The 27,342-nt window shown below is 38.1% G+C and overlaps 1 protein-coding gene across 3 annotated transcripts in view; it reads right to left on the bottom strand.

Moving 5' to 3' along the window:
• Positions 1-7,840: 7,840 nt before the first annotated feature.
• Positions 7,841-27,342, bottom strand: part of SLAMF6 (SLAM family member 6) — a 34,156-nt gene continuing 14,654 nt past the window's right edge. Inside the window, exons 2-8 of one of the 3 annotated variants that reach the window (XM_037059777.1) lie at positions 19,715-20,038; positions 13,443-13,706; positions 12,703-12,813; positions 12,326-12,364; positions 11,197-11,276; positions 9,637-9,711; positions 7,841-9,282 (exon numbers count right to left, since the gene is read on the bottom strand). In XM_037059777.1, the coding sequence (XP_036915672.1) occupies positions 9,280-9,282; positions 9,637-9,711; positions 11,197-11,276; positions 12,326-12,364; positions 12,703-12,813; positions 13,443-13,706; positions 19,715-20,038 (896 nt within the window). In that variant the 3' untranslated portion in view covers positions 7,841-9,279. Of the gene's footprint in view, positions 9,283-9,636; positions 9,712-9,742; positions 10,661-11,196; positions 11,277-12,325; positions 12,365-12,702; positions 12,814-13,442; positions 13,707-19,714; positions 20,039-27,342 lie in introns of those variants that run through there. The other 2 variants (XM_037059775.1, XM_037059776.1) reach the window with 2 other exon arrangements.

The following is a 27,342-nucleotide window of genomic DNA, read 5'->3' as shown; positions in this document are numbered from 1 at the left end:
AATTGCTGTGTATCAGGCATAGAAGATAACCAGTTCATAATGAAATATAAGCTCAGATGCTCCACATTATGTAACAGATTTACTGGGTAGAAAATTATATTGAGAATCACTTTTGCAGAGCTAATGGATGGTATGGGAAGATAGTCAAATGATTAATGAAAACACGACAAGGAAAAAATGAGGCAATTAACTCCAAGATAAACTAAAAGCTATACAAGAAGGGAAATGTAATCATAATCACTTCTTGGCTTAGAACCAACAGTATTTTACATGGTCATAATAATGAAAGCATTTGAGTATGTATTTAACAGAAATTGAGATGTCTTTATATTAGAAGGATAGGGCAAGCAAAGAATAAATCTATGAATAAGAAGTCAATAAATAATGTGTTGCTTGTGTATGTATGAAAAAGGGGAAGTATGAGAGTGGGGAATATAAAAGACTTGTTAGTTGTTACATACATTTTAAAGCACTATTTGACATTTACCTATTTGTAGGTAAAACTGAAAAAAATAATCAAAAGCAAGAAGAATGTAGCAGAACAACATATTCTGACACTAGAAAGTTGTTTGAGATATTCTTAAGCAAAAACAAAAGTATATTCTAAAAAATATTTTATTCTGGTAGGAAAGTTATTTTTTAATATAAAACCATTAATAGTAGTTATCTCAGAGATTATAGTGAATTTTTGTTTGCAGAATGTTTGAATTACTTATAATGATCATGTATTTATTATTGGGGGGATCATATAAAGAAACTAAAAAGAGATATATTAGAGTGATATCAGCTAGATGGTGGAATAAGAGGTCTTAGCCCTGGTTCTCCCAAAGAAACAGCATGTTACTACCATTCATACACAAAAATACATTTTTAAGAACTCCAGAGTCTAGTTGAGAGGTTCAGCACTCCAGTGGAGCATAAGATCTGAGAATAGCGACATCGAAAAATAGAAAAAGGACGTTTTTTTTTTCCTTTACTCATATTACCTTGTCCCAAAGCTGGGCGAGCTCAGTGTTGAGAAAGATTCCTTGTCTCTGATTTCTTCCACAGGAGAAATAGGGAATGAAATGAGTGTCCTGCTTCCCTAGCCTTTTTAATGCTGCCTGATAAATCTCCTCTGCCTTGTCTAACCCAGAATGCTGAAGGAATTCACATATCTGGCTAATCAAGAGACATCTGAGAACAAAGAAAAAAAGGGTTAGGGAATCACAAAAACTAATGTGTGGACCTCAGCAATCAATCTAAGAACCTAGCCAGTCAGCTGGCTACCCAGTGGGCTCCAGTAGCTAGCCTGAATATAGCCTTGCAGGAGTGCCCCATTGTTCTGTGAAAAGGCCATGGGGGAAAAGTGGCCTCCACATGGAAAAATAGCTGATAAGCCAAAGAATGAGGCAGACAAGTCCAACTTGTCAGTTTAGAGAATTTAATAGGAAACTTATGTACACAAATTGTCCTGGGTGGCAGTAGGGCAATCAGATCTCCCATCTTTCGCCTCTTAGACAATTCTCTTTTATCTCCCTTAGAGATGAACTTATGTGCTAGGAAAAGAGTCTGTGGGTGACTGGGGAGACCAAGAGGCCAGATACCACCAAAGTTTGGTACCAGGGAGATAGATAACATTTAGGGCTCATTGCCCCATAGGAAGGACTAATGGAAACTCTGTGACTAGCCAAAAACCCCTGTTTCTATTCCAGAGTCCACCCAGGGAAAGGAGAGGGGGTCCAAGATCTGGACTCATTCACTCAGAACTGGTGACTCAGTTTCAGATTAAGCCAGCTTTTCAGATGGAGTCAGATCTGTCTGCATACCTGTATGTGCCCCCTCAGATGGCACCTCATGTCTGACCCTGAAAACAACACAGGGATCTCAGGAACCTGCTGGACTCTTCAGGCTTGGGAGAAGGCACACAATCCTAGATAAAAGTGGAGCTTGCACCCAGTGATCTGGCATTTCAGAGCACTGCCTAGGGAAAAGGAGCAGGTGGTGCTTAGCACCCAGCACAGATGTGCAGAGTTAAGAGAAGGCACACAATACCTAAGACTTCACCACCTGTGCCCCAGCTGGGTGAGTGAGGAGTAGGGTGGGTATACCCATAAAAATTTGCAAGATTCTCTCCCCCTAAAATGTCTAGCTTATTGACTATGAAGGTCTTTACCTTCTGATACTAGTCTGTAAAGAGTGAAAAAAGTGGCTGCTTTTTCAAATGCACAGACACCAAAGCAAGGCTACAAAAACTATAAAGATGTCAAGAAGCAAGGAAACATGACACCACAAAAGGAACAAAATAAAGTAACTAACCTCAAGGAAAACAAGGTCTACAAATTGCCTGAAAAAAGAATGAAAAAATAATCATCTTAAAGAAGCTCAGTGAGCTACAGGAGAATACAGACAACTAAACATAATCAGGAAAACAATATAAAATGAACAAAATGAGGAGTTCAACAGAAAGAGAGAAACCACAATAAAGAACCAAACGAAATTCTGGAGCTAACTGAACTGAAAAATTCAAAACAGAGCTTCAGTATGATTTCAGTTAAGCAGAAGAAAGAATCAGCAAAGTTGCAGACAGGTCATTTGAAATTATTTAGTTGGAACACCAAAAATAAAAAAAGGATAAAAAGGAGTGAAGAAAGTCTATGAGACTTATGAGACACCACTAAGAGAACAAGTACACATGTTATAGGAGTCCAAGAAGAAGCAGAGAAAGAGAAAGTGGAAAGAAAGCTTATTTAAAGAATTAATAGCTTAAAACTTTCCATATTTGGGGACAAAAATATCTACATACATAAAGTCTAAAAAATCCTAAATAGTTTGACTCTAAAATGGTCTGCACCGAGGTACATTGTAAATAAATTGCCAAATGTCAAATACAAAGAGAAATTTTGAAAGTATCAAGAGAAAAGTAACTTGTCACATACAAGGGAATTTCCATAAACTATCAGCAGGTTTTAAGCAGAAAGCTTGCAGCTCAGGAAGGAGTGAAATGATACAATCAAAGAGCTGAAAGAAGAAAACTGCCAACAAAATTTATGTAAAATCTCAATGGATCCAAGACAGCCAAAACAACCTTCAAAAAGAACAAAGTTGTAGGACCCAAACTGGCAAACTGTACTTTAAAAATAAAGAAGCAATAAAGACTTGCCCAGACAAACAGAAACTAAGGAAGTTCATCCCTACTTGACCTGCCTAACAAGAGGTGCTAAAAGAAATTTTTATGTTGAAAGGATGATAAACAACAACACAAAGCATATAATAATATAAATTTCATCAGTAAAGGTAAATATTAGACAAATACAGAGAAATGTAATATTGTAATGGTAGTGTACAAATCACTTTTAACCCTGGTATAAAATTTAAAATATAAAAGTATTAAAATAACTATAAACAAAAACTGTGGAATGGCCACACAGTTAAAAAGATGTAAGTTATGACATCAATAACATAGTGTGTGGGGGTCAAAGTAAAAATGCAGGCTTTTGTATGTAGTTGAAGTTAAGTTGTTATAGACTGAATGTGAAGGAGTGAAAAAAAGCTATTTCATGCAAATGGAAACCAAAGTAGAGCAGAAGTTGTTATAGTTATACCGGAAAAAAACATACTTTAAGTTAAAGATAGTTGTAGGAGATAAAGTTTTATAAATGATGAAAGGGTCAATTCAGCAGGAAAAATGTAACAATTAAAAATAGATTGCACCCAACACTAGAGCACCTAAGTATATAAAGCAAACACTGACAGATCTAATGGGAGAAATAAATAACAATACATAACAAAGGTGACTTCAATACTCCATGTTAAGTGATGGATAAAACATCCAAACTGAAAATCAATAAGGAAAGTGCAGACTTGAACAACGCTATAACCACATGGACCTAACAGACATATTCAGAACATTTCACCCAACAGCAGCAGAATGCACACTCTTCTCAGTGCACATAAATCTCTAGGATAGATCACATGTTAAGTCATAAAACAACTCGTAACAAAATTGAGAAGTATCTTTTCTGACCACAGTGGAATAAAACCAGAAATCAACAAAAGAAGTAAACTGAAAAAGTTTACAAATAAAAACAAACTTTAAATATGAAGGACTTAGGGAAAGAAGAACAAATTGAGCCCCCAAAGTAGAAGAAAGTAAATAATAAAGATTAGAGCAAAAATAAGTTAAGTAGAAAATAGAAGAAACAAGTTAATTTCATGAAAAGATGAACAACATTAATAAACCCTTAATTAGACTAAGAAAGAAAAAAGAGGACTCAAGTAAATAGGCTCGAATATTAAAGAGGAGACATCACAATGATGCGATAGAATTAAAAACAGTCATAAGGGACTATTATGAAAAGTTATATACCAAGGACAATCTAGAAAAAGTTTCTGGAAACATACAACCTATTAAGAACAAATCAAGATGAAGGAGAAAGTTTGACAGGTTCAATAAAGATATTGAATTAGTAATAAAAGAAAACCCAGGACCAGATAGCTTCACAGGTGCATTCTACCAAATATTTAAAGAAAAATTAATATGAATTTTTCTTAAAGTCTTCCAAAAAATATGAGGAGGGAGCATTTCTGAACTCATTTTATGAGGCCATCATTACTCTAATACCAAAACCAGACAAAGGCGTGAGAAAACTATAATGCAAAAATCTTCAGTAAAATATTAGCAAACCAAACTCAATAGCATATTAAAAGGTTCATACACCATGACTAGGGATTTTATCCCTAGAATGCAAGGATAATTCAATATACACAAATCAATCAATGTGATATACCATATTAACTAAATTAAGGATAAAAATTACATGATCATCTTAATAAATGCAGAAAAAGCATTTGACAAAAGTTAACACCCTTTCATGAAAAAAGCCCTTGACAATTTCAGCATAGAGGAACTTTCCTCAATGCAATAAAGGCCTGATATGAAAAACTTACAGCAAATGTCATATTCAATGGTGAAAAACTGAAAGCTTTTATTCTACAGTCTGGAAAATGACAAAGATGGCTGCTTTTGCTACTTCTATTTAACACAATACTGGAAGCCCTAGCCAGAGTAATTAGGCAAAGCAAAACAAAAGCAGAAAACAAGAAGAAAAATTATCTGCAGAAGAAAATTTTATCTGCAATACTAAGAATGCTCTTTTAAATAAAACCTACTTTAAAATTTGTGCGGAATCTCAAGGGACCCTAATGGTCAAAACAACCTTCAAAAAGAACAAAGTCGGAGGAATCACATGCCTGATTTCAAAACTTAATACAAAGCTACAGTAATTTAAATGGTATGGTATTGACAAAATAGACATAGAGACCAACTGGAGTGGATTAGAGAGCTCAGAAATAAATCTTTGACTATGTGGTAAAAGATCTTTGACAATGGTGCCAAGAATATAAGATGGGGAAAGGATAGGGTCTTTAATATGTGGTACTGAGAAAACTGTATATTCACATGAAGAAGAATGAAATTTGGCCCTTGTTTGATGCTATACACAAAAATCAACTCAAAATGAATGAAAGACAAACATAACCCTTGAAAGTGTAAAACTTCTAGAGGAAAACATAGGAGAAAAGCTTCTTGACATTGGTTTTAGCCATAATTTATTGGATTTGACACTAAAAGCAAAGGCAACAAAAGCAGAAAAGAGACAAATGGGATTACATCAAACTCGAAAGCTTCTACATAACATAGGAAACAATAAAATTAAAAGATGACATATGGAATTGGAGAAAACATTTGCAAACCATACATTGAATAAAGGATTAATATCCAAAATATATAAGAAATTTCAACAAATTGCAAAGAAACAAATAACCCAACTTCAATATTGGCAAATATGAAGAGACATTTATTCAAAGAAAGTATGTAAATGGCCAACAAGAATATGAAAAGGTGCTCAACATCACTAATCTTTAGGATAATGCAAATCAAAACCACAGTGAGATATTACCTTATATCTGTTAGAATAGTTATTACAAAAAAATAAAATAAAAAAACACGTGTTTCCCTGCTGGTTGAAGCATCATGCAGTACACCAGAAAGGTGCGAGTTTGATTCCCAGTCAGGGCACAGCCCTAGGTTTCAGGTTCCATACCCGGTTGGGGCATGTGTGGGAGGCAACTGATAGATGTTTCTCTCTCTGACACTTCCCTCTCTCTAAAATCAATAGACATATGCTTGAGTGAGATTCAAAAAAATTTTTAAATCCATGACTGGTATGGCTCAGTTGGTTGGGTGTTGTCCTGCAAAATGAAAGGTTGCTGGTTTGATTCCTGTTTAGGGCACATACCTCAGTTGCAGGTTTGTTCCTGGCTGGGGCTTTTGAGAAGCAATGGATTGATGTTTCTCTCTGACACTGATGTTTCTCTCCCTCTCTTTCTCCCTACTTTCCCCTCTCTCGAAAAACAAATAAATAAAATCTTTTTAAAAATAACAAGTGTTGATGAAGATTTGGAGAAAAGGGAGCTCCTGTACACTGTTGGTGGGAATGTAAATTGATATAGCTGCTGTGGAAAATGATATGAAGTTTCCTCAAAAAGTTAAAAACAGAATTTTTTAAAAATTATTTTATTATTGTTCAATTACAGTTGTCTGCATTTACCGCCCCCCCATTCCCTCCCCCAGCCAAAACCGCCTCCCTGTCTTGCTTCTCCCCCGCCCCAACACCATCCCGCTCTTGGTTTTGTCTGTGTGTCCTTTGTGGTTGTTCCTGAAAACTCTTACCCCATTATCCCCTCCCCCCTCCCTTCTGGTTACTGTCAGATTGTTCTTACTTTCAATGTCTCTGGTTATATTTTGCTTGCTTTTTTTGTTGTTGATTAGATTCCTGTTAAAGGTGAGATCATATGGTATTTTTTCCATATGATCCAGCAATTCCACTTCTGACTATATATATCCAAAAGAAATAAAATTTATGGATGAATGTTGAGGACATTGTGCTAAGTGAAATAATGCAGCCAGATACACACACACACACACACACACACACCATAAGATCATACTTATTTAAGGAACTTAAAATAGTTAAACTTATAGAAGCAGAGAGTGAATGGTAGTCACCAAATGACAAGTGGAGGGGGAATAAAAAAGATGTTGGTCAAAGGGTACAAAATTTCAGTTATGCAAGAGGAATAAGTCTCAAAGATCTATTGTACAGCATAGTGCCTATAATCAACAATACTGTATTGTATACTTAAAAATTTATGAGGGTAAATATTATGGTAAGTATTCTTATCACACACAAACAATTACAAATTAATAAAATAAAAAAGGATAAAGGAAACTTTTGGAGATGATGAATATGTTTACAGTGTTGATTATAATCATGGTTTCACAAATGTATACTTATTTACAAACTCATCAAGTTGTATGCATTAACTATGTATAGTTTTTGTTATGTCAATCATGCCTCAATAAAGTGTTCTTTAAACATTAAAAAATACTTGAACACACAAAAATCAGAGAACTCTTCTCAGGAGAAGAGGAGCATTATTTTTCATATGGGGTAAAATAATGGAATTTGAGAAAAGGTAGAAAATGATAGGAAAGCAGGGCTCAGACAATGTATCTTTTCTCCTTTATTAAAGGTTTGTGAGAAAATTGTGTCAGTTCAGAAGAACGTAAATTAATAGTAATAACAACAATAACAACAAAAGCTGACTTTTATGGGCTAAGCACCATGCTAAAGGTATCAGGTACATTGTCTTATTTAATTCTCACAAAACTTTATTATGTATTTATTTATTTATTAAAAAGATTTATTGAACATTTGATATGTGCTAGGTACTATGCTAGGGGAACAGTGATAAATAAAATCATTCCTGGAGGGTTTATGGTATAGGAGGAGGAAAATACATTAAACAAATAAAAATGAATATTTATTGACATGTGATAAATGACATGGAAGGTATGACAGTATAATGGGGAGGGCACTTCAGATGGAGTGTTTGAGAAGGTTTTATTTATTTATTTATTGTATTTTCATCCTCACATGAAGACATTTTTTTATTGCTTTTTAGAGAGAAAGGGAGAGAAACATCAATATGAAAGAGAAGCATGTATGGCTGCTTCCCCTACACATCTACCTCATGGGGGAATGCATGAACCTGAAAACCGGGCATGTGCCCTGGCCTGGAATAGAACCTGCAATCCTTCAATTATGGGGCAATGCTCCAACCAACTGAGTCACACTGGCCAGAGCTGAAAAGGTTTCTTTTAGAAGACATATGCAAGCTAAGCCAGAAAGAATAAGTCAAGCAGGCAGAGGAAGGGGCTTAAGTCAGATCTGAATAACTTCAACATAAATAAATCTTTCCTCTGATAGAGCAACAGAAGGAAGATCAGGGAGGATAAATAGAGATAGAGGTGGGAAAGTGATGATAGCTGAGGCTGGAGATGAGCCAAATCAGCCAGAGCTGTGGAGGTGAAGTTTCATTCCAGTGCATGGGAAAATCTTGCAGAGCTATAAGCAGACAAGTAAAAAATCCAATTCATATTAAAAATATGATGCTGTCTTGTGGAGAATGGAGTGAAGGAAGATAAGAGCAAAATTTGGGAGAGTTGTTCAGAGTTTATTGTAGCATTCCAGAGTAGAGACAATGATGGTTAGATATAGAATGGTGGTTGAAGATTTCCAAAGAAGTGGATAGGTTTAAGATGTATATTTGGAGGTAGACTCCAAAGGGCCTAGTGAAGGAAAAGCTAAAGTCAAAGATAATTCAAGCTCCTGGTTTGGGTTACAGCTGATGTACTACCATCCTTCTTTTTCACTCAGGGAGACCAAAGGCCCAAGATCTTCAGTAGCATGTACTAGGAGATATGTCTAAGGTAAATGACTTGAGCATGGGTCCATCCAACTCCAGAGACCAACATGTAACATCCAACTCCATGTAACTAACATGCTGTACTCTCTTCCATTGAGTCACAATTCTCCTGCTTTCTAAAAGGAGAGAAATGGTTATCTTCTGAATTATAGTCTCTTTGTCAACCGTAATCCCATTTGCTTAGTTTCCAGGTGTATTATCTGAAGCATGTTTTGTTCTGGAGCAGACTAGAAAATGTTATTTGGATCGCAGCCTGAAAATGATGTTATTCCTTAAATTTTTGAGTTAGATAAGCAGGTTTAAGTCTGGAGGGCTGGAAGTGATAATCTTAGATATTCAAATTCTGTTTCCAGGCAGAAACCAAGCTCTCTTTTCTCCCATGGGATCAGGAGAAGATGTGTCACTCCTGAAATCCTTTGATAGCTTTCAGCAACTTAGATGATGACAGTTGCCCTGGAATAAATAGGTTTACTTTAGTAGGAAAAAGAGGAAAGTGAAATAGGTTAATAGGGACCAGAGTTCTAAGCCACCCCTCCCCCCCAGGACTACAGAGAAGGTAAGGAAAGGACTAGAAGGCAGTAGGGGTATTGATAGCATAAGGCAGAATTACATTAAAAAACAAATAGGCTGAAATCTCAGATATGTGTGGTGATCCTAAAACAAGGTAACTTTTTGCATGTGTTTTGCTGATGTCCTGAGACTTTCTGTATGCTACTGGCATTTGTGCATCTGTAAAATGGCTCCTTAACTTTTACTTCATTTGCAAAGTTGTAAGTCTGATAAGAGAGGTAAGAATCTAAGAACATGAGACAATCATGAGCTTACCTGTTTGGATTGAGAAATTGTGGAGTAAATTGTAGAGGAATCATTGTTTTTCATAGATATTGGGATTTCTGTTTTCTGTAATAAATAATCATACTGATTTGTCTCACACAGACAAAGAGATATTCATGCATAGACATATTTCCAGGGAAAGGTAGTATGACAAAGTTCTTCCAGAGGAATGCTGGAGAGTGTTTAGCAAGAGGAGCTGGAAACCAAACACCACTGAAACATGTGAAAATTTAGTGGTATTTTCTGAACCCTAAACAGAAGCACACCCCAGCAAACCACTGGGCTCAAGAATCGGAGAGAGAGGCAGAAGGGTGACGACCTACTTGACATACGTTGTAAAGAAAATAAAACATTTTCATCTTGAAACCAACTCTACTGTCTTTTGCCTCAGATCTTTACTGGTTATAACTGGAGTTATTACCTGCTCCATTTTGTCCCTGTGATTCTAACTGCTTGGTCATCAAGTCTTTGGGTTCTCCTCAAACAGAAGGAACTGGTAGAGTAGCAGAACCATGTGGTATTGAGAGTGGCTCTGCTTGGAATACAAAGTATAGCAATAACAGCAGAAGTCCCCTATGCTCAGAGATTTTGACATTTAAAATTAATTAAGGAATATTAGGGTATTATCAAGACCTCTGAAACTCTCCAAAGTACAATTTTGTACTAACAAAAAAGTAAAATTTGCAGATTAGTTTCTTGGTTTGTTGAGAGTGATTCATCTTGTCTCCAAGAAGAAATTGAAAAGACAGAAATAGCTGAACAAGTAAGAGTATCCCTCTGTGTTTCCTTCTTCAAGGAGCCTGCTTTGCAAATACCTGTGAGGGGCTGTATGAGGTGATCCAAGATTTCTATCTAGACCATTGCTCCCATCAGTTGGAGAATGAAGAGTTCTTTGGGCTGTTTTTCAGTTGACATGGAAACTGGCCTCTCAAGATGTATAGTGTTCTTCAGAAATATGCCTCTTGCAGGTGGTAGGAAATTGTTGATGCCTGACCAAGGCCATCTGGCTATGTTGCTAGAGGGGTGGGGAGAATTGAGGGCTGGTCATGCCTATAGTGTCCTCTACTGTGGAGGACTTGCAAATTCTTGCTCCTGTCCTCCTCTCAAGAGACTGCTGCTGAGCACCCCTGTTTTTTGCGCATCCAGGTGAGAAGCCCTTACTACAGAATTGTCTTGTTTGCAAACTTTCAGACTTAATTGAACTCAGATCTATTCAGTAAGTATTTACTGAGCATCATGCTAAGACGTAGGGAAAGAGAGAGGAAGACCTAGTTTTCACTTTTGGGCAGCTTGTAATTAAACTGAAGGGACCACTTACTAAAGCATTAAACAGTTAGAGAACAGTGTCAATAAGGACATGAGTGAACATTCCACTGGGGGCAGAGCAGTGGAGTCTGGAAAGGTCCCTCAAAGAACTTTGCAATGCCTGCAGCTCCCTTCTCCTTTCCTCAATGGTGTACATAATTTGGATTAATCAGATAATTGTGGTGACAAATTTGTGAATGACTAAAAATAATGATAATGATGAAGTATAAAGCTGAAAGGACTCACCATGTTTGGATGAGTGACCTGAGTATACACAGTGTTTCCTGGAGAGATTGGGTCATACTCTGAGTTTCTTAGGATCTCTGCTGTGAACAGAGAGGGAGTGTCAGTGGCAAATGCACTCTGGATCTGCTCTCCCAGGAACTTGCCTACCCCAGGGGGCTTTCTGGTCCTAACAATGCAGTTGTTTGAGGCATTGCCCTTCCTTATGGTTCATTCATTTTTGACAATTTTTGGAATTCTGGGTGGAACCAGGAACTTCTCAGTCATGTGATCTATTTCTGACCTCATCTCTTGGGGGTGCATTGTCTTGTGGTAGCCTAAAGTTTTAGAGTCTCCCACTGTATTCACATGTAAGCAAGGAAGCTCCTAGGACCAAATGGTACCACATATATAACACTTTGAGAACCTCACTGGCCAGCATAGTGAAGCTGGATTATTTCATGTACATGTTATTAAACTTTTCAGAGGTCCTTAAGGTGGGTTTGATTATATTAGAGATGAGGAATTGTAAACTCAGAAAAGTCAGTTAACTTGGTACAAAATTACAGAGGAAGTGGTGGAATAAGGAATGCAAGTGCATGCCTTCTGACTCCAAACCTTATGCCCTGCTCTCTACACATGACATCATATATCTCTTCATTCATGAAATGAGACTCAGTGCTAATCTGAGTCCAGAGTCTGCATTCCAGTCTCTCTATTACATTTTCTCTTTTGATTCTTTTCTCTCAATACCCAAACCCTGAATGGATAAAGTGATGTGGTCAGGCAGTTTGTCTATGGGGCTTTTGATGCTCCAATCCTATCCTTGCCCTGGACTTTTTGAGTGATAATGGCTAGGCTATGAGCACTTTCTTTGAAACTTAGTTTTTCCATAAGCAGGATGGGGAATGACCCTAATCTGACTCTAAGAAATAGTGTCAGTGACTGGTTCACATGTATGCAAGGGACCCTGTAGGTCCCACAGGGGACAAACTCACAGTTACATATTCTCCCCTGGCACCACCTGGTTCATCTGAGTAATGACATTCTGACTCTATCCTCTATTATCCAGGCCTCTGACTGGCCCCTTTCTTCTTTCATTTGGCTCTTCCCATCTGTTTTATGATTGGGATTTAAGAGTCTGGAAGCTCACCAGGATTCTGGGCTTGATGAGTAGAAAACTGTAAGAAACCTGGAAAATAAAATCAGGTAAATTGAAACTTGTGACTAATGAGAGAGATCTTCCATGCTTCCACCCCTATAGGTATCTCTCCAGAAGATATGATGGAAGGGGACCAGAAAGGGAAGGGCAGGCAGGCCCTGAGTCTGGGTCCTACATTTCCCAATAGGACACCCTTGTCAGGAAATTAGCAGGTGTGTGGTTATACTCCAGATGTTGTCCTAGTGGACTAGCTAAACCAGTATTTACATCCCTCTCTTTACCTGTCTTCCAAAAGAGACAGGTAAAGGGAACCCCAGACTCTAATTGTCTGAAACCTTAGAGAGGAAACAAGTAGGAAGAAAGAAAACCTGTTATTCTTTTCCTCCAAACAAACACTGGACACACAGTGATACAAATAACAGAAACCACTATTATAATCCATATGATATTTGGGTGTTGATTTTTCTTGTGAAAAACACCTGAAAAGAAAGAAAAAAAGAAGTTACACTTAAGACACATTAAGGGGGCTGGGAATCGTCCTGCAAAGCAAAATGTGGCTGGTTTGATTCCTGGTCAGGGCACATGACTGGGTTGTGGACCAAGTTCCTGGTTGGGAGTGTTCAAGAGGCAACTGATCAATGTTTCACACTGTTTATCTCTCTCTTTTTCTCCCCTGCTTCTGTTCTCTCTGAAAAGATTGAGGTTCAGTGTTCTTCTCATAGCCTAAACTTAACCTCTGCTAGGCCACTTTTAGGGCTGGGTTTATTTATACCCAGAAGCTCTGGGGCTCTGGGCAGAATTTCTGGGAGTGGGAGACAGGGTAGGGTAGAGCCTGTTAGTGCCAAGAGAAGGAAACAATTCTGCCTTCCCAAGGATTTTGCTCTTGGGCTCTGAGTGTGTTGGAGAAGGGTTGGGAATGTGATGGGGGAGGAAGGTAAGACCTCTGGGGTTAGTGAGAAACACAGAGCACCAGAGGGTGTCTGTCTTCTCCCAGCATCTTTGGCTGCTTCCTACTGGGCTACTGTTTTGGAAATCATGTAGGTCATATAGTCATGCCATACCCCACAGCCACTCAAGGCTCTTAGAAAGACCTGAGAGAGACTGTTACCTTCGCAGAGACTTTGGGCAGAGAGAGAAAAGGATAAGTTGCTGACAGGATTCATAGCCGTGCAAGTGTAGGTTTGTTCACTGGAATTCTTGGGGTTCCAAGAGATAGTGAGGTTTGCTTCCTCTAGAGGTATGTTTCCTATGACCTGCCACCTGAATGAGACATGGTCGTTTGGATTCTCCACAGAGCAGATTAGGTGGATTTCACAGGTCCCACTGTCAGAGAGTTCAGTGTGATTAGTAACTTGTAAGTTCCTCAGTCGTCCTGTGTGTAGAGAAAAGACTTGGATTAGGACAAACTGCTTGGCTCATCCCTCTGTGAAAAGTATCTTTCTCCTCAATGTTTCTGTATTCCATCTGACACTCTGCTGTATGCTGTGATCTGTATATTCTGTAAATAACTCTGTTTCTGTTTCCTAATTGATGTGATCAACATTTGGGGTGAGCAAATGATAAGGGACATCATTATGAGACAGAGTAGTCAGTGTGAGAAATGAGAAGTAAAAGACTGAGGTTACTGCGAAATAGTTTGGGCTGGTCACCTTACTTTTCTGTACTTCAGTTTATTACTGGGATCCTTTCTAGCCTTTATTTTCCATCCCTTTGTAAAAACAATTTGGATACCAAGCCAAAGGCCAGCCTTTCCTTAGCCATATCAGAAACCAGAACCAGGCACAAGAGCCATGTTTCCTTCATAATCAGAATTCCCTAGCTGGGGTGGAAGATGGAAGCTTAACTTCCTTGGGAATTATATTCCCCATAAGTCTACAGGTATCCTGGTGCTCATTGTATCTGATGTCAGCTGCAGTGGTGACAAAGAGACCCTGATGCAGAATGTCAGCAAGAAGAAAGGGATGCGTTGAGAACCAGAAAACTGGGGAAGAAAGAAATGAAGAAACTGAGAGAGCAAGCAAGGTATTCTGGGCAGCAAGGAAGTGTAATGTATTTAGACATTTGATAAAACATTTACTACAGAAATTTTTGATAGCAGAGACCAGGAAATATTGACTAGTGAGCTGTCAGTAGCTATGGGTCAAAGGGGACATGGGAACAGTATAGAAAAATGTCAGTAACCTAGACTTGTCCTAAGGGTTGAAGTAAAGGTGGTCCAGTAAAGAATAGAATGACTGTAACTGTATGATTAGAAGAGGCAGAATAATGCTTTAAGTTAAGTTAACTGAGTAGAACTAGTGTAACCTATTTTTGCCAGAATAGAGCTTTTATCTAACAGCAAGCGTGTTGAATTTGGAGTTAGGATGACCTAGGTTAGAATTGTTACCTTGTTATTTATTGGCTACATGACCATGAATACATTGTCTATTGCTTCAAGCCTCTGTAAAACTGGCAATAATAGCTACTTCTTAGGTAATTATGATTAAGTGACACAGTGCCTAGCACAGAAATGGCAAATATTTGGTGCGAATGCCGCATCTCCCTCAGCCTATGTTCATGGCTGACCTCAAAAAGCTATCTTATTACTTTTTTTCCGCTTGATAAATATGTAACTGCCTACTTGACATTTCCACTTGAATACAATGTGTACTTCAAACTCAACATGTTCAAACAAACTCCCTCCTGTTTTTCTGTCCAAAACCTGCTCCATCTGCAGCCTTCTCCACTTTAGTTGATAACAAGTTCCTCCTTCTAGTCACACATGCTAATAGGTAAGAATATCCAGAATCCAACCACTTCTCACCATCTCCCCTGCTCCCATCCTAGTCCAGGCCAGCATCATCTCTTGTTTGGATTGTTGCAATAACCTCCTGATTGGTCCAGTGGCTCCCACCTTTGTCCCTTACAAACTATTCACAATGGAGTAGCAGAGGGATCTTTTAAGTAAGCAAGTCAAACCATATTACTTCTCTGTAAAACCCTCCTATGGTTCTCAATCTCACTGAGATTCAGAGCCTTACATGATGTGGCCCCTACTACTCTCTCCCCACTCTGCTCCTTAATGTTCCTTGAGCATGCCAGCACAGGAGAGTGTGTGTACTTGATGTTCTTCATCCATATATCTTTATGGCATACTCCCTTATCTCCAACAGGTCTTGGCTTAAATGTCATCTTCCCAATGAGGCTTATTATGACCACGCTAATTAAAATTGGTCTCTGCTTCCTGTTGGCACTTTTGATGGCTCCTTATGTTGTTCTAATCTCTTTACTCCACAGCACTCAAGGCTTCCTTATATACTATGTCATTTAAGGGTGTCCAACCCACAGCCCATGGGCTGGCTGTTCATGGCCCTAGATGACTATGAATGTGGCCCAACACAAAATTGTAAATTTACTTAAAACCTTTTTTTTGCGCATCAGTTTTGGTTATGTTTGTGTATTTAATGTGTGGTCCAGGGCAACTCTTCTTTCAGTGTGGCCCAGAGACACCAAAAGACATCCTTACTATATGCTTGTTTATTAGTACCTCCTATTCTCCACCCAGAACGTCAGCTCCATGAAGGCAGTGATCTTTGTCTGTTTTGCTCACTGATGTATTTCAGGTGCCTAAAACATTTACTTATACATTGTCTATGGTCAACAAATGAATACATGTAGCATGGTTTCAACCTTCCTTAACAATGAGCTATAGGTAGTTACTCTCAACTAATTGGTCTTGGCCATAAAGATAAGTCTTTGCCATTCCTAGCCTGGCACATGAAGTAACTGGTCAATATTTTAAAAAACCTTCCGCCAAGATGGAGGCATAGGTGGAAACACTGTGCCTTCTCCCACAACCAAGTTTGAATACAACAAAGGTTTGGAGAAACAAAGACACAACCAAAGGACAGAAAATTGAATTATACGGAAGTCCGACTACATCTAACCGTTCAACAGGATGGTAAGAGGGGCAGAGCCAGCAGCAAGCAGAGTCGGGCAGGACAGGGCCCCCGACCCAGGCGCGCAGGCAGACGGGAACCAGTTGGGGTGCGGGGCAGACTGCGGGCGCATATTCGCGCACAGTGAGACAGACCACGCAGGCCCCAGGGGGCGAGGGCTGACGGCGGTGGCACACTCGCGTGCAGTGGGACGAAACGCGTGGGCCCGGTGACGGCAGCAACTGCGGCACCGGTGAGGGCCGTGGCGGCAAGCGGCAGACAGGACGCCATAGTCCCTCTTTGACCCCGCCCCCACATACAGCATCACAACCCAGCGACTTAGTTGCCCTGTTCTAGTGAACATTTTAGGGCTCTGATCCTGCTATGGAACAGGCACGAACAACCTGAAAGATGGCACAAGAAGAACTCAAAGTCCCAGAGCCAATAATTCTAAGCGACCAAGAAATTGCCAGCCTCTCAGAAGCACAATTCAGGATGCTATTTATCAGGATGCTCACAGAACTGGTAGATTATAGTCACAAATTAGAGGAACAAAGTCACAAATTAGAGGAACATATGAAAGCTAAACTAATTGAAATGAAGGGAGATGCACAGGAAACCAATAGTGATGGAAAGGAAACAGGGACTCAAATCAATGGAATGGACCAGAAGGAAGAACAAAACATCCCACCAGAAAGGAATGAAGAAATGAGAATTCAAAAAAATGAGGAGAGGCTTAGGAACCTCCAGGACATCTTTAAATGTTCCAACATCCGAATTATAGGGGTACCAGAAGGGGGAAAGAAACAGCCACGAGTGGAAAATGTATTTGAACAAATAATAAAGGAGAACTTTCCCAGTCTGGCAAAGGAAATAGACTTCCAGGAAATCCAGGAAGCTCAGAGAGTCCCAAAGAAGTTGGACCCAAGAAGGAACACACCAAGGCACATCATAATTACATTAGCCAAGACTAAAATGAAGGAGAGAATCCTAGAAGCAGCAAGGGATAAGGGGACAGTCACCTACAAAGGAGTACCCATCAGACTGTCAGCAGATTTCTCAAAAGAGACCTTACAGGCAAGAAGGGGCTGGAAAGAAGTATTCCAAGTCATGAAATCCAAAGACCTACAGCCAAGATTGCTTTATCCAGCAAAACTTTCATTTAGAATGGAAGGACAGATAAAGTGCTTTTCAGATAAGGTCAAGTTCAAGGAGTTCATCATCACCAAGCCCTTATTATATGAAATGCTAAAGGGACTTATCTAAGAAAAAGAAGATGAAAAATATGAACAGTGAAAGGACAGCAAACACACAGCTATTAACAACCACACCTAAAACAAAAGCAAACCAAGAGGACAGATAGATCAGGAGTGGAACCATAGAAATGAAGAACACATGGAGGGTTAGAAACAGGGGGGTGGGAGGAGGAAAAGGGGGGAGAAGGCACAGAAAATAGCATAGATGGTAGGTATAAAATAGATAGGGGGGAGGGCGAGAATAGTAGGGGAAATATAGAATCCAAAGAACTTGAGATACGTGGTTATAAACTAAGGGGGGGAGAATGGTGGGGGAGGGAGTGTGCAGGTGGAGGGGAATGAAGGGGGGGGAATAGAACAACTGTAATGGTATAATCAATAAAATATATTTAAAAAATATTTTAAAAAACCTATAGAGTTTGTATGTTGAATTTTTTTTTGCACTATTGTAAAACATACTGGTGTAGCCTTACACATCTCTTGATTTAAAGTACCTTTGAAGGAGAGGGACTTTAAATGATTCCAAGGAGGGCTGGACATTGAGCCTTAAGAATGTGATTGTTGCAGAAGTGATGCCTAGTTTTCTGAATGGTAGCAGAAGAACATTGTCTCAACAACTGTAATGAAACCTGATGCAGGGTATGTTCTCAGACTTTCTGCTGAATGTGTTTCTTCTCTCCAGGATCCTAGCACTGCCTTGCTAATCACTGATTACCCAGAGAGATTCTGCCTATAGTGGGTTGAATGAGGACATCCCAAAGATATTCTTTCTCAGAATCTTTTTTGGAAAAAAGGCCTTTGCAGATGTAATTAAATTAGATAAGATCATCCTGGGTGAGCCCTAAATCCAGTAAGTGTCCTAATAAAAGCAGAGAGATATTTGCAATAGACAGAAGAGGAGAAAACACAGGAAAGAGGAAGAGGTAATGTGACCCTGGAGGCAGAGATTGGAGTTATATAACCAGGGGCCAAGGAAAACCTAGAAATGCCATCAGCATCCAGAAGCTGAACAAGGCAAAGAACAGATCTCCTGTTCTCTCTGGTCTCCAGAGGAACTGTAGCTATTCCCATACCTTAATTTTGAACTTTTGGCTTTCAGATCTGTAAGAAAATAAAATTTTTGTTGTTTAAGCTACTAACTTTGTGCTATTTTGTTTCGGCAATCTCAGGAAATGAATACACTGCCCCAGGGTAATTTTGTCCTTTAAATTGGAATTTCAGTTTTGAACTTTCACAGACATCCTCTCTTTGCCATGACATTTACTTGTCATGTGTTCTATTCTTTCAGGAACATGACTGACTAATCTAGCATGGTTACCCTGCCAAATATTCAGGGGGTACTAAAGGTTAACATGTTACATTTTACTTGAACAGCATTTTTTCAGATAGCATGTCTTAACCTAAAGGACTTAGTGAATTTTAGACACTGGGTTCTTTAGTAGATAAGAATTACATAATCTCAGTGGCCATTAAAGTTGCCAATTTAATGATTGAATCTCCTGTACAACATTTCTGCCATTCATGGCATCATTGCTAGAAGATTTTTCTGACATTGACTCATAAATTGTGTCATTACAGTTTCCATAATTTTATATTGAGGACACAAGCTATCTGGGGAAAATATTGTTTTATTAATTAAACAACCTTGATAGAAAACACATTCTCTATTCCAGGTCATCCTTATGGAACATTTTATATGTAGACCTCTGTTCTGAACATTGACCACTGGGTCAGAGAGCCTTTGTGTTAAGAGAGGCATCACACCTGCTAGTTACATGGGAAGCTCTCCCACTTACTGTTTTGTGACTGTAGGGGGTTACTGTAATTGATGCTGTTTCTCAGGGGTAAGGATAGTACTTACCTCATGGAGCTTTTGTGAGGATTATGTGACAGATACATGTAATACACATGGTAACAAGATTATAGATATTTCATTACTTCCTCTACATTTCTAGTTGAAAGGGACCATTTTATGAGGAGGAGTGAGGTAATTCTGGACTGAAAGTCACAAGACTTAGGTTCTGTTCTCAGGTCTGTCACTAATTAGTTGCAGGATGCCATTCAGTAGCTTTACCACCAGATCTCAGTCTAGCTCAAAATGCCATATTCTTTACCAGTAGGCTACATTGCATATTTGCAGTCACATAAAATTGAAATATGTATTATTTTTTAGTCTATACATAATTAAACCCAAAGTTTTGACTCACGGAATATCCCCAGATTGTATTTGGAAATCTCTATGGAGTCTGTTGTGCTTATCTGGGCGTAATAGCATCCGCTGTCTGCCATAGTCAGGTTGTTGATCTGCAAGGAGTAGAACTGGGCAACATGCAGTCGATCTTTCCGTTTTGGATCAACCACCTGGATTTGTGCTTCCTTTGACTGTATGATGATGATAACTGTTTTATCATGACGCCAGATGACATTGATCTCCTGTTCTCCAGGAAACTTCAGGGGGAGAGTTACTGACTCTCCCAGCACCCCATTCACCACCTGCAGTGGAGTTGCTGTGGTTTGTGTAACTGCGTTTCCTGTAAACACAGAAGAGAAACTGCTATAACTTCCCCTTTTCCACCATCCTCCTACACTCTTTCTCTGTAACTCTGCTGGTCTGTTAGAGCTCTCTATTGAAGCCCATAGATAGGAAGAAGATGGAAAACATTAGGAAAACTGTTGAAATGGCCTATCAGAAAGATACTACCCCAACAAAGTGTCTTGGTAATGGTCAGTTAGCCCAGATGATACTGGCTCAGTTCACCCACCCACACTGGCTGGTTACCTTGGGTCATACACACTATCTTATCCCAACCTCTGAGTTCTTTCTCTGGGCATGAAGTGGAGGGGGACTGGTAACTATATCAACTTCCTGACACAGACTCCAAGTCCACAGGTGTTTGTTGATAATGTATAATAATTAAAACTCAACATTTACTGATTGCATACTGTATGTCCAACATAGTAGAGTTGTGAGATTTAGAGGACTAATAATCAGAATTTACAGTTGTTTTTACACATTACTTCAATGTGTGCACATTACTTGCTTACACCAATTTCGGTTAGGTGGGTAAGGATGGACACTGTTACAATAGCTCAGGGCTAAAAAACAACCTAAGTGCCCATCAATAAATGAGTTGATTAAAAAACTATGGTACATTTACACAATGTAATACTACACAGCAGAAAGAAAGAAGGAACTCCTACCCTTGCAACAGCATGGGTGGAACTGGGAGCATTATGCTAAGTGAAATAAGCCAGGCTATGAAAGACAAATACCATATGATCTCTCCTATAAGTGGAACCTAATCAACAAAACAAGCAAATGAGAAGCAAAATAGAACCAGAGACTTGGAAATAAAGAACAAACTAACAGTGATCAGAGCAGGGATGGGGTAGTGGGGGAAAGACAGGGAAGGGAAAAGCAAAAGAACATGAATAGAGGACTCATGGGCATGGACAATTGTGGGGAGATTGACTGTAGAGTGTGGGGGATGGGTAGGGGAAAGCAATGGGGAAAAAGGTAGGACAACTGTGACTGAACAATAAAAAATATATTATAATCTAGAAGAAGAGATAAACATAAAAGTAATAAATATCTCAAAAGGACATATAATGGCCATATTCTCATGAGACTATCTTAGAGACAAATAACATTTGAACAATAAAGGTAAAATAGTCACAATAATTCTTAAAGAGGATACTTCCTTATTTATCAGTAAATAACTATAACCATGACCCCAGCCTTCTTGAAACCTCCTAATTCTCAGGAGAAGATCTGAGTAGGGGAGGAAATGTTCTTGGAATCCTGACACTCAGCTCCTGGGTGAGCTCACACTTCCTTTTTTCTAAATTGTCATGTGAATGCTAGGCACATGAACATGACTATCATCATTCCCACCTATCTACTATGTCTCTCCCATCAGCACTTGAACACACTCTTATTTATCTTGAAACCACCTGGGTAAACAACACAGGCAAAATCTTGAGCAAAAGAAATTTAGATACGAATAGAATATAATGGTATGATTCCATTTATTTACTTAATAAATAGGAAAAACAAATCTATGTTGTTAGAAGTCAAGGTAGTGGTTACCTTTGAGGAGGAGGGAGGGATGGCAAGTTAGGGGAGGGAGCATAAAGGGGGAATTATGGGGTGCTGGTAATGTTATATTTCTTGACTGATGTCTGTATACACACATTTATTCATTTTATGGTAATTCGTTCAGCTGACACTTAAGATTTTCTCACGTATATTACATTTTAGTAAAAAATCTTAAAACAACAAAAACCAAACCAAAACAAAATATTGACCATGACATCTATGGACCAAAATGTTCTGGTCATTTTTCTCTCTTCTTAATTTCCTATAAGTGTTCCTTCTGTTCACTTTGCTCCAACTATGCTGACTTGTCTATTCTTTGAGATGGCCAGTGATGGTACACTTGCAATTTACTCTACCTGGAATGTTCTTCTCCCAGGTGTACATGTGTTTTATTTTTTTGTCTCCATAGGTCTTTAACACAAACATTCCCTCTCAGAGAGATCTTCTGTGGCCACTCTTCTCATCACTCACACTTACTTCTATACACTCAATTGTCTTTGAATTTGTTTTTCCCCGTAATACTTACTCTCTAGCATACCTTATAATTTGTATATTTGATTTTTAAAAATTCTTTTTTCCTTCCACTAGAGGGTAAGTTTCATTAAAGCAAGATTTTTTGTCTTTTGTTTGTTTTTATAGTGAACATCTATACACAGTGCTTGGCACACAGTAGGTACTCAGTGGGTATTTGTTGAGTGAATCAACACATCTTCATCCCTTCTTTTGAATGTTATCTATCCAGAATATTAAGGATCTTTTTGCAAGGAGCCTGGGAATACCCTGTGGCTGAAGGACTACCCAAGAACTGTTTATATGGTACCAACACATTTCTTTAAGGCTCCTTTGTTTTTATAGATTGCAAATATTTGTTTATTTAACAAGCCATTCATTCTAGTATTTTCTCAGTTCAATGCCAACTTAGTGAGCAAAGCCTTAGGAAACATGGAATTCAGACCATATATATTAGGTTCCTTGTGTGTACCAGTTTCTGGGCTGAAGACTTGGAATACAAATATAAATAACACACATCAGTCCTCTGGGCCTAGCATGTGGTAAAGGAGTCTGACTGGTATACAGTAGCTATGATGTGGTGAGTTAGGCTTTGACCTAGGTAAGATAGAGCTTGCCTCCACATTGTCCTCAAACCACTAATTGCACCCTGTGTACTCAATATCAAGAACTTCTTTCTTTTTGTAATGAGATTGTTTTCCTCTCTTTTCCATAATCTTGAAGATAGGAATTATGTTTATTATCTCTGTATTTCTAGTACTTAGCACAATTTCTAGCTCAATAAATGTTGAACTGATAGAGGTATGTGCTTTGTGAGAGCACAAATTGTGAGAATGATGGTCAAGGAGAGTTGAGGGTTGTCAGGAAACACTGTCAGGAAACAGAGGAGATAAAATTGTAGCAGGGTTTTCAATAACAACTGAGGTTCTCCATTGCTTGATTATTTGTGATTCTTCCAAGAATGTCCTGCTATTTCTTTGCTCTAATGTTCTCTTTGCCTGAAATACTCTTCACCTTTTCTAAGAGGTGAGCTCCTATTGATCCTTAAGGGAGACAAAGAAGAATGGCCCCAATGAAAGAACAGATAAAAACTCCAGAAAATCAACTAAGCAATAAGGACATAGCCAACCTATCAGATGCAGAGTTTGAAACACTGGTAATCAGGAAGCTCACAGAAATGACTGAGAATGGACACAAAATAAAGAAAGAAGTGAAGGCTTTACAAAGTGAGATAAAGAAAAACATACAGGGAGGCAACAGTGAAGGGAAGGAAACCAGGATTCAAATCAATAATTTGGAACAAAAGGAAGAAATAAACATTCAACTGGGACCAAATGAAGAAACAAAAATTCAAAAACAAACAAAAAACAAACAAGGAGATGCTTAGGAAACTCCAGGACAACTTTAAACATTCCAACATCTGAATCACATGGGTGCCAGAAGGAGAAGAGGAAGAGCAAGATATTGAAAACTTATTTGAAAAAATTAATGAATAAAAACTTTCCCAGTCTGGCAAAGTAACTAGACATGCAAGTCCAAGAAGCTCAGAGAGTCCCAAAGAAGTTGGATTCAAAGAGGAACACACCAAGGCACATCATCATTAAGTTATCCAAATTTAAAGACAAAGAGAATTTTAAAAGCAGCAAGAAAAAAGGAGACAGTTACCTGCAAATGAGTGCCCCTAAGGCTATCAGCTGATTTCTCAAAAGAAACCTTACAGGTAAGTAGGAGCTGGAAAGAGGTATTCAGTCACGAAAGGCAATGACCTACATCCAAGATTACTCTATCCAGCAAAGCTTTCATTTGGAATGGAAGGGTAGATAAAATGCTTCCTGGATATGGTAAAGTTAAAGAAATTCATCATCACCAAGATCTTATTATAGGAAATGTTAAAGGGACTTATCTAAAAAAAGGGAAGATCAAAACTATGAACAATAAAATAACAACAAACTCACAACTATCAACAACTGAACCTAAAAAACAAAATTAAAAACAAAAACAAACTAAGCAAACAGGAACAGAATCACAGAAATGAATATCACATGATGGATTACCAGTGAGGAGTGGCAAGGGGGAGGATGGGGAAAAAGGCATGGGACTAAGAAGCATAATTGATAGGTACTAAATAGACAGGGGAAGGTTAAGAATAGTATAAGAAATGGCAAACGCTATGAACAGTAAAATGACAACAAACACAACTCTCAACAACTGAACCTAAAAAAACGAAAACAAAAGCTAAGCAAATAACCATAACAGGAACAGAATCAGAGTAATGGACATCACATGAAGGGTTACCACTGGGGAGGGGGAGGGGAAGAGTAGGGGAAATGGTACAGGGAATAAGAAGCAAAACTGGTATGCATAAAATAGACAGGGAGAGGTTAAGAATGGTATAGGAAACAGGCATTAAATAAATTATGTGTATAACGCATGAACATGAACTAAGGGAGGATGATGGAGGGTTGGGGGGTGCAGAGTGGAGTGGGGATAAAGGGGAAAAATTGGGAAAACTGTAATAACATAGTCAATATAATATACTTTTAAAAAATAATAGTATAGGAAATGGAGAAGCCAAAGAACTTATACATATGACCTGAGGATATGAACTAAGTAGGGGGAATGCTGGTGGGGGTGGTGCATGGCAGAGTGGGATAAAGGAGAGAAAAAAAAATGGTACAAGTGTAATAGCCTAATCAATAAAATATACTTAAAAAGGTGAGATAATATGGTATTTGTTTTTCACCACCTGGCATATTTTGCTTAGCATAATGCTTTCCATTTCCATCCATGCTGTTGCAAACGGTAGGAGCCCCTTCTTTCTTTCTGCTGCATAGAATTCCACTGTGTAAATGTACCATAGTTCTTTGATCCATTCATTTACTGATGAGCACCTAGGTTGCTTCCAGCACTTAGCTATTGTAAATTGTGCATATATACATATATATATATATATATATATATATATATATATATAATTTTTTACTAAAATTAGAAATTAAAAAGTGGACATTACTACAGAGTTTATAAACATAAAAAAGGATTACAAGATAATATTATGAAATACACAAATTCCTAGAACAGATTATCAAGACTGACTTAAGAATAAAAAGAAAATTTGCCTTGGCTGTTGTGGCTCAGTGAATTGAGTGCCAACCTGTGAACCAAAGTATTGCTGGTTCTATTCCCAGTCAGGGCACATGCCTGGGTTATGGGATAGGTCCCCAGTAGGGGGTATGTGAAAGGCACCTGAGAGGTTTTCGTAGATTCCGCTGAGAAAGAAATGCCAATCAGCCATAAAATAGGCAATAAAGAGCTTTATTGGGGTTTGTGCACCCGGGTGAGGTTCTCCTGGTCTGCAGGATGAGGCTGGGAGAAGTCACACCCAAGCAGGGAATGTAGTGGGGTTTTATTTTTGTTGGCTCCCTATGGGAGCTGGGGATTGGTGCCCTCTGAACAAAGAAGCAATACAGCATTGGCAGTCTCTTCCTCGGACTCAGGTTACTGTGAGGATGTCCGTCTTGGCAAAGTTCAGCTGGAGCTTCCTCCTATCCCTGCCCACCCTAACACTTTGATGTTTCTTTTCCTATTTCTCCCTATTTTCCCCTCTCTTAAAAGTTTTTTAAAATCTAAAAAAAATATAGAATGAAAATAAAATGTGAGAGGACCTATAACAAATAAAGATATTGTATCAGTAATCAAAGATACATTGGCAAATGAAAGCTCAGGACCTGATGGCTTCACTGGTGAATCCTACCAATTATTTAGGGAATAATTAACACCAATTCTTCTCAAATGCTTCCCTAAAATAGAAGATAAAATACTTTCTAATTCATCCTATGAAGTCAGCATTACTCTAATACCTTTATCAAAGTCAAAGACAACTCTCCAAAAAAGAAAAAATACCAACCAATATCTTTTATGAATATTGATATAAAAATCCTCAACAAAACACTAACAAACTTTATCTTGGAGCATTTTAAAAGGATTATATATCATGACCATATGGAATTTATCCCAGGATGCAAGAGTGGTTCAATGTATCAAAATCAATGTGATAGACTGTGAGAAAAAAAGAAAAAAATAATCATCTCAAACGACACAGATAGAGTATTTAACACAATCTCATACCATTCCACACTTAAGAATCTAGGATTAGGAGGGAACTTTTTTACCTTGGTAAAAGTCATTTTGAAATCCCATTCTATTTAAGGGTGAAAGGCTGAAAGACTTCCACAAAAACCAGGAACAAGACAACAGTGCCTGCTTTCACCACTTTTATTCAACACTGTACTGGAAGTTCTAGCTAGAGCAATTAAGGAAGAAAAAGAAATAAATGATATCTTAATTGGAAAGAAATAAGTAAAATTATTCTTATCTTATAGATAGAAAATAATAAAGAACCCCCACACAAAAAAATCATTACAGCTAACCATTACAGCTAAAAAAATCATTAAATTTAGCAAAGTTGAAGGATAAAAGATCAATAAGGAAATTAAGACAATTCCATTTACAATAGCATCCAAAATAATAAAATATCTAGGAATAATTTAACCAAGGAGATTAAACACTTTATACTGAGAACTATAAAACACTTCTAAAATAAGTTAAAGAAAAAATTAAATGGAAAGACATCCTATCTTCATGGATTAGAAGACTTAATATTAAGATGGCAGTACTACCCAAAGCAATTTACACATACAATGCAATCTCTAACAAGATTCCAATGAATTTTATTACTTTTTTTCAGAAATGGAGAATCCAAATTCTCAAATTCTCAAGCCTCAAATTCATAAGAAATCTCAAGGGGCCCAAATAGCCAAAACAATACTAAAATAGAAAAACAAAACTGCAGAACTCACACTTCCCAACATCAAAATTTACATACCTACAGTAATCAAAATGGTTTGGTGCTAACATAAGGATAGATATATAGATATCTATATGGAGTTGAATTGAGAATGCATGAATAAATAAACTCATATGTTTATGGACAATTAACTTTTGACAATACTGAAAAGACTATTCAATGAGGAAAGAAGTTGCTTCAACAAATGGTGTTGGGACAATTACATATCTACATGAAAAAAATGAAGTTGGATTTCTGACTCACATCTATACAACAATTGCCTCAAAATGTTTCAATGACTTAAATATGAGAGCTAAAATTACACAACTCAGAAGAAAACAGGTTTAAATTTTTCTGTCCTTGGGTTTGGCAACAGATTT

Source organism: Sturnira hondurensis, unplaced genomic scaffold (assembly GCF_014824575.4).
Source record: "Sturnira hondurensis isolate 20B ecotype Veracruz unplaced genomic scaffold, ASM1482457v3 Scaffold0011299, whole genome shotgun sequence".
NCBI lineage: Eukaryota > Metazoa > Chordata > Mammalia > Chiroptera > Phyllostomidae > Sturnira > Sturnira hondurensis.
This window is presented reverse-complemented; position numbering and strand designations above follow the sequence as displayed.